Source organism: Mustela putorius, unplaced genomic scaffold (assembly GCF_011764305.1).
Source record: "Mustela putorius furo isolate JIRA1106 unplaced genomic scaffold, ASM1176430v1.1 tig00000767_pilon_pilon_pilon, whole genome shotgun sequence".
NCBI classification, from domain to species: domain Eukaryota; kingdom Metazoa; phylum Chordata; class Mammalia; order Carnivora; family Mustelidae; genus Mustela; species Mustela putorius.
Window position 1 is genome coordinate 37,120 of NW_025421472.1, and position 7,941 is coordinate 45,060.

General features: G+C 42.6%; 1 protein-coding gene across 1 annotated transcript; it reads right to left on the reverse strand.

Moving 5' to 3' along the window:
- Positions 1-591: 591 nt before the first annotated feature.
- On the reverse strand, positions 592-1,627 carry LOC123393231 (olfactory receptor 51G2-like). Its single transcript, XM_045084562.1, is given in 2 exon segments — positions 592-1,186; positions 1,188-1,627. Coding segments are annotated over 2 exon segments (1,035 nt in total).
- Between the last annotated feature and the right edge of the window lie 6,314 nt (positions 1,628-7,941).

Here is a 7,941-nt window from a genome sequence, read left to right on the forward strand (position 1 = left end):
AGTTCTGCTGAGCAGCTTTCCTGGGTTTACCAGTACCAAACTTCAAGCTCAAAGCAGAGACATGCCTAAAGAGAATCAAGAGAAAAATATCACTCCCTAGGCTGTAAATAAGTGCTAGATAAATTCAACATGTACAGTGTCACCTTGTGTGTTTCCCACCATCCACACACACCCCCTTGTCTGTTTCCTGATTTGTGAGCTGGTTAATATTGAATTTGTGAAAAAGCAGTGTTAAGGTAATATAGTTTACTTCTACCTAACCTTATATATAACAGGGATATAGTTCTTCCTTAGGCTTGGAAATGAAATGGAAGGAGGGGAATCCAGTGGGGAAAAGGAGAGAGGTGCCTGCACAAATGGGTATGCATACACATCCTCTCAGGTGCTGTGGCTAGGCCCCCTAGAAAAGGAGATGTCACAGTGTGAGTCTGAAATAGTATAGCTCTAATAAGAACAATGACAGGACTAACAAGGTAATACTTAAATATACTTTTCAGTGGTCTCAAGTCCCCCAAAATCATAATTATATAAGCTGATTGTGTCCCCACAAAGGGCTCAACCATGGAAGCTGAATCATTCAAACCTCAAAAATTAACTCTCCGGCACTAATTCTCCCCCACCCAAAGACCCAGGTTTCCCCACAGAGGTCTTGTGTTTCTGGGTCCTTCTGCTCTTCCAGGAGATATCTACCCTTTTCTGCTGGAAGCGCTTTAGGAGGCCCTGACGTATCTGCTTAGACTTGATGCAGTAAACAATGGGGTTCATGAAGGGTGGGACCAAGAAGTGCAGGTTGGCCATGAGTACTGCCAGAGCAGGATAGCTGTGTTTCTCTACTCGGTGCAGCACAGATAACCCCAGTTTGGGCAAATAAAAGATGAGAACAATGCAGAGGTGTGAGACACATGTGTTGAGTGCCTTGAGCCTTTCCCCAGGTGATGCAATGCCCAGCACTGTTCGTAGGATCAGGGCATATGAGAGCATGATGAGGAAGGAGTCAAGGCCCAGTGACAAGAGGATGGAGACCAGGCCAACCAAGCTGTTGATCTGGGTGTCTGAGCAGGCCAATCCCACAAGGTCACAGTGTAGGCAGTAACAATGAGAGAGTACACTGATCTGGGGAAAAAGCAGACGTCGCAGGAGGATGGGTCCTGGGAGGTTGAGCAGGACAGCCCTCACCAGGATGGCAGCCCACTCTGGCCATGGCTGAGTGGGTCAGAATTGTGGCATAATGCAGAGGTTCCCGGATGGCAACAAAACGATCAAAGGCCATGGCCAGCAGCACACCAGATTCCACATAGGTGAAGGCATGGATGAAGAACATTTGTGCAGCACAGAGATCAAAGGGCAGCTCACGAGCACCCAGCCAGAAGAGCCGCATCATGGTGGGGAAGGTAGAGGCACAAAGTCCCAGATCAGAGGCTGCCAACATGGCTAGGAAGATGTACATGGGTTCATGTAAGGATGGATCTGTGCGGATCAGGAGAAGGATGAAACTGTTACCCAGGACGGAAACCACACAGATGAGGTTAATGGGGATGGAAACCCAATGATGAGAGGCTTCCAGGCCTGGAAATCCAGTGAGGAGGAATGTAGAATGACCAGAAGTGCTGGTGTTGCAGGAGAACATAGTGTTTCCAGGAGGGAGTTGTCCATCCTACAAGTAAGAGACATTCATTCATTTGATCATCACTTATATAAAGTCCCTAATAAGTGTAGTATGGAAAGGAAAATCTACCCCATAACCCTTTCTTAGGCCATGAAAGAAACCTCATTCCCCTTAGAAGCCCATTTCTCTCCATCTCCTGGCTACTTTAGCCTTCTCTTTGGATATAGGGACAATGAATACATTGTAAGCATTGATCTCTGCTTACTGCTTTAGCTACTCAGTATCTTTTCTTGAGCCTAAACAACCTTCTTTATTCACTTAAGCTATACTCAAAGGCCTATCTCCAGAGTGTCTCCTCAAATTAAATAATGAAGAATGGAGAATAATTTTATGTCAAGATTTAGGTATTATGGTATTATGAATAAGCAGAAGAGACTCCATTTTTATTTACTCTTAGAGGCAGGTTTTCCACAGCCCAATATACAAAAAACACTATTAACAAACAACACTAGAAAGGACACAGGCACACAAAGGATGTATTTTCAAAATCTCTGTCTGAGGAGGCTGGTTTTGGTTTTTCCTCTAGTGCTGTATAAAACCAACATTTTCTGTATTTCTTTTCTGGAAATTCCTTTGGGGCCGCATATAGGTTCTTTTGAATGTGTTCAATAGCGACAAATTTCTCTCCTGAGAAGATGGGTTGACTTAAGAGTAAGTATCCAAGAGTTCTTCAAGCTAAGTCTGGTAAACAAAATAGGAACTCAGATGATGTACTTCTGTTAAAATGCCATCTTCCCCAGGCCCATCTCCACCTCCCTGGCTGCTTGAAGCTTCTGACTCTGCTTTTGAGGCAGTCCTATGGACATGGACTCAATAGGAAGGCACTGTGCTCTGACATATCTCTTTCAGCCCTTTTGCCATAAAAGCTCTTATGATAGCCCCCAAGTACTTTGAAGTTCTCCTTTGTGTGGGCAGAAGGGTGAGGCTGACTGGCCTGAGGGTAACCACCTAAAGAGTTAGAGCAGCTGAATTTCCAGAACCCCAGGATTAATAAAGTTAAGCAAGGAGGCCAGAGTGTAGTGTGAAAGTTCCTCTGATCCCATAACTTCCCATCACACCTTCAGACTCTCCATTCTCTCCAGATTCTCTCTTCAGCAACAGCACTGCATCTTCCCTGTGTCTACTAACTTCACATCTGTTTGCATTATAAATTGAATGTCTCACAGAAGCACAAACTGTAATTCCCCTACTTTGTCCCCAGGGCTCACCCTCTAATACCTGCCAGGCCTTCCTTCCATTCCTGTTATCCATGAAATCTCCCGGGGAGGGGGGAGATCTGTTTTTTTTTTTTTTTCCCCACTCTAACACATATTCCTCAAATCAGATCCCAATGAAACTACAAATTGTCATCATTTCTCTAGATATTTATGCCTCCTAACTGTCCTACTTTCTTCAGTCTTTCTGTATCCATTATCAAAATTTCCAACAGAATTCTCAGAAAACTTTTAAAAAGGGAAGTATGGACAATTAAATGAGTACATGCATAGAGAGGAAACAGTGATCAGATTTGTTATAGGAGGATGTCTCCTATCATAACTTCTTTTAATGATCTGGCCCCTCATTCTGAAGGATCAGGTCTAAGTAAGATCTTTATACTGGGGCAGAGAGGGAGAGACTTTGTCCATGCTAAATCTGTAACTTATTCTATCACCAGTTCCCTAAGCATTATAAACACTACTCATAAGATATCTTTCTACCAGCAAATTTACTATACTTGTTAATTCTTTTTTGTTAAAGTATATAAAACACATAGAAAAGCCTACCTGTAATTAAGTGTCAAGATTGAATTTCCTTGAAGTGAAACAGAACATTGTCAGCTCCCCAAGAACACTCTGGGACCCCTTCTGGTCACCCCATCCTCTCAATGATAACCACCTTTCTGACTTCTAATATCACAGATTAATTTACCTGTTAGAATCATGCAATATACACTCTTCTATGTGCCTTTCTTCATTCAATTTTGTCTATTTGCTGAAAGGATGAATAGATGACTTGTCTTAAAAGCACTATCTTACTAAACTGACTTTCTGTTCTATGCTAAGCACTGTGCTAGGAAGTGGCATATAGCAATGAAAATTCACATAAGGCAGGGATAGACTAAAGGAATGTGGTTTTGTCCCAATGTGAGTGTATATGGATCCACCCATCGGTCTCTGATGATGATGATGATGATGATGGTGATGATAAGAACAGTTGCTATCATTTATTGACCATGTACCAGACACTGAGTAAGGATGTTACCTACACTCATAACAATAAGATGAGTCTCAGGTTGACTAAATTGCTGTAAGTGAACGATCCTGATCTCAGCTCAGCACTGATTCTCAAGACAGTGCAGTAGACAGTTTACAAAACTTGTCCTAATGTCAGGCAAGACATGCATTATCTGATAGACCAGAGCCCAAATGGAGGGGCTTTTCCCCTGTTCAAAAAAACACAATGGTCTATTCAGCAAAAGAGCAGCTTAGGGACCATCCAAAGCAACACTTTTGCCAACTGCCATTCCATATAGTGTCATTTTGTACAAAGCTTCTGTCCATAGCAGAGTGCAATGACAACCACAAGCCCAGAGTCACACCTGAGAATAAGTCAGTGTCTGACATCTCAGGCACGTGGAAGCTAATCTCTGATTCCTAGGGATCTGTATATCAGTGTGCTAGTGTTAAATCTACTCTGCTCTACCCCATTTTTCCCTTTATTTTTTTTAAGATTTATTTATTTATTTATTTATTTGACAGAGAGAGAGAGAGATATCACAAGTAGACAGAGAGGTAGGCAGAGAGAGAGAGAGGAAGGGAAGCAGGCTCCCTGCTGAGCAGAGAGCCCGATATGGGACTCCATCCCAGGACCCTGAGATCATGACCTGAGCCGAAGGCAGCGGCTTAACCCACTGAGCCACCCAGGTGCCCCCATTTTTCCCTTTTTGCTATGCTCTTTGCTTTCTTCCTTCTCCTTCATAGTTCTTTTTTCTTACAAAATAATGTAAAAGTCAGAAATAACACATTGGCCTTTTATAAATGTTCAATACACATATTGCTGGCTTAATCCTCAACCCTGTGGAGAAACCCTTTTTCCATTTTCTGATGAAAAAAACTGGGGTTCAGAGGGGCTAAGTGACTTTGCCAAGGTCTTGAAACTAGGTTGTGGATCTGGGGATTTAAATCCAAGCTGGCCTAAAGAGAAAGCTATTTGCTCAATTGCTTTATACAAGGAAGAATTGTTCTGGCACTTTATGATTATTAGGTGCCCAGCCCTCAAGACAATTTAAAGGCCAGTTTTTCTGTCCCCTCCCTCCAAAGCCACTTCCTCTAAAGCAGATGCAGAAATTGGACACTGGAATGAGGTCCCCCAATAAAAGCAGTCTTCAGATCAGTCCAGCTAGACCATTCTGCTCCAATCATTTCTAGTTTTTCTAGCCTTTTCACACAGGTTGTGACTCATCCCCTGGAAGCAGTGGCCAAGTCCCCTTCCATAGCCCACCTGCACCCAAGACCCAAGAGTGTTGTGGTGGTTGATACAAGGAGGCTGCTCCCTCCTCTTCCACTCCTGTGCTGCAGGAGTAACAAGGAGTTCACCAAAAAGTAGTGTTCAAAGGACAAGAACACTGATATCACAGAGCATGAACACAGGGAAAGATTATAAACTGTTTAGCACATGGTAGGCACTGAAATGTAATAACAAGCATATTTCACATTCATTATCTCATGAAGTCTCCCTACTTCCAAAGCCTATTAGTGGCATCACACACACCCCTTCTGGAAATGGAGAAATAGTCTGAGAGATGCAGAAACTTGACAGGGACCACACAAAAGGTCCGCAGAAGGCCAGCTTCAAGCTCCATCCATTTGACTCCAAAGTTCATGTGGCTGTCCATTCCTCAGAATTCTCACCTCTAAAATCTTTGAAAATAATATTTATCCCTTGAGAGTATTGTAAAATGAGAATGCATGCAAAGCACTTAGGACAGTGCCTGGCACATAATAAGCACTTAAAAATGATAAAAGCTAATATTCGAGTATTAACTGCTTTGTAAGGTGGTTATTATTATCATTCCCACTTTGCTATGTGAAAACTGAGCCTCCAAGTCATTGGAAAACTTTCTTAAGATCATGAGGTAAGAAAGTGGATGAGCCTGGGTTCAAATCTAAGCAGTCTGACTCTAGAACTGTCATTTTTGAGCACGGTGTTATGCTGCTGCTTTGTGCTAGCTAGATTATTAGTGCCACAGATGTTCATCCCCAAAGAAGCTCAGGACTATAGATGTATGGGATCTCCTTGTTTACCACCCTTGCCTCCTCTCCAATCACTTATAATATGCATCAATCTTGAATTTCCCCCATAGAAAAGTTCTAAGTTTATAAGGGGCCCATGTGCTTATTAACTGTCCCTGTGCTGCATAATGCATAAGTTTAATTATAGGCTCATGGTTTAGGAAGAAGAACTTTCTCCTCAAAGTAGTAGTCTCCTGAGAAAGCAAAGGAGAAACATGATAATACTGTATCTGGAGGGGCGCCTGGGTGACTCAGTGGGTTAAGCCGCTGCCTTCGGCTCAGGTTGTGATCTCAGGGTCCTGGGATCGAGTCCCGCATCGGGCTCTCTGCTCAGCAGGGAGCCTGCTTCCTCCTCTCTCTCTCTGCCTGCCTCTCTGCCTACTTATGATCTCTCTCTGTCAAATAAATAAATTAAATCTAAAAAAAAAAAATACTGTATCTGGAAAGAAAAAAGAGGGAGACAGAGAGGGAAACAATGCAGAGCAGATCCTTCTGAGGACGGGGGTGGGGAGGGACAGAATTAAACTACACTTTCTGCCCCTCCGCAATCTTCCTCATTCAGGTTCCAGAAAGAATTTTTCTTTCTCTAGTCAGGGAATTCTGTGCCCACATGGCCTGTAGCTGAACTATGAGCCACTGAAAAGAAATAACCCAGCTTAGAGATGATTGGAGACACCTTCCCCTACCCCAAAAGATTTCTATGGCAACCAGGCATCAGTCCCCAGCACTCGAGGTGGGGATGTAAAGCTTTAAGCCTCTGGATTTGCCAGCTAAGTCCTAGGATTGAAGAAGCCCCAGGCCTGGGGCCAAGAGGAAGTTTATGGAAAAATCAGCTTTGGTATGGACAGCTCTAGTCTAGCAGAGACCAGCATCTTGGAACTAGGGATCCGAGTTTTCCACAAGCCCATGATGCTGTTTTGCTGTAGTCAAAATTAGCTCTATCACTGCTCTGCTCAGAAATAAGCTTAGCATAAACCTGCCTGGGCCACACAGCTATAACTGGGCAGTCACAAATTGCAGGGTCTCTAACTCCCCAGAAATAACTCAGGCTCCTTCCACCTCCAGCTGCTTTCTAGCTGTTTGAAGTTGCTATTATGATTTATGAATGAATGGGGATGTGTGGGGAGATTTCCTGCCCTCCATACATCTTTCTTCCTCCTACCACATATAAAGAGAGATTCTCAGAGCCTAGAGCTTCAATACAGGACTTAGATCCCAAAAGCTATCAATGAGATTGCAGTGAAATCTGAGTGGAGGAATAAAATCAGAGTTCCTCCAAAGGTTTTCATTTATGTATCAATTTAGGATCTATATAGTAATAAAAATCATTAAGTAAGTCTGATTCTATCAGTCTTTTCTAAATCACTTTAAATATTTTTGAACAGTAGATCCCCTTCAAATTTAAGTATATCTGTTGCCTGATTTCAAAAATTGGCAACTATGAATCCTTGATTAGATTTAACTGATGCTGTCTGGCTATTTATAATGAGATGCCAAGGTCTGGGATGGGGTGGGAATATCTCTAGTACTGAATGGTATTAAATTTTAAACGATAGAATCATCCTGGTGTACAGGCCTGTACCTATCAATGTGTTATAACCCAGCCTTCTGTGATCTTCCCTCCAGAATCAACACACAAGGCAAAAGTGTCTGCGAAAGTGATCTCTCCAACTTCCTTGAGGGTTTTTTATAACATGACTACTGTATGTTCTATTAAAATTATGTGTCTTCTCACATTAGCATTTCAGAGTTTGGGACAGGCTGGCCTCTAACCTGTATTTTATTCTGGATGGGCAGTACAGAGTAGAAGTATATACCAATAGACCCAGACAGCTTGGGTTTGAATCCTGGCTTCATACTACTGATCAGCCACATGACTATGGGCAAATTTCTTAACCTCTCTGTCCTAATGTTCTGACCCATAAAACATAATGAGTACTTTTCTCATTGAGTTTTGGTGAGGTTAAATGAGTTCATCAGGAAATCATAATCTTTTCAATGTTT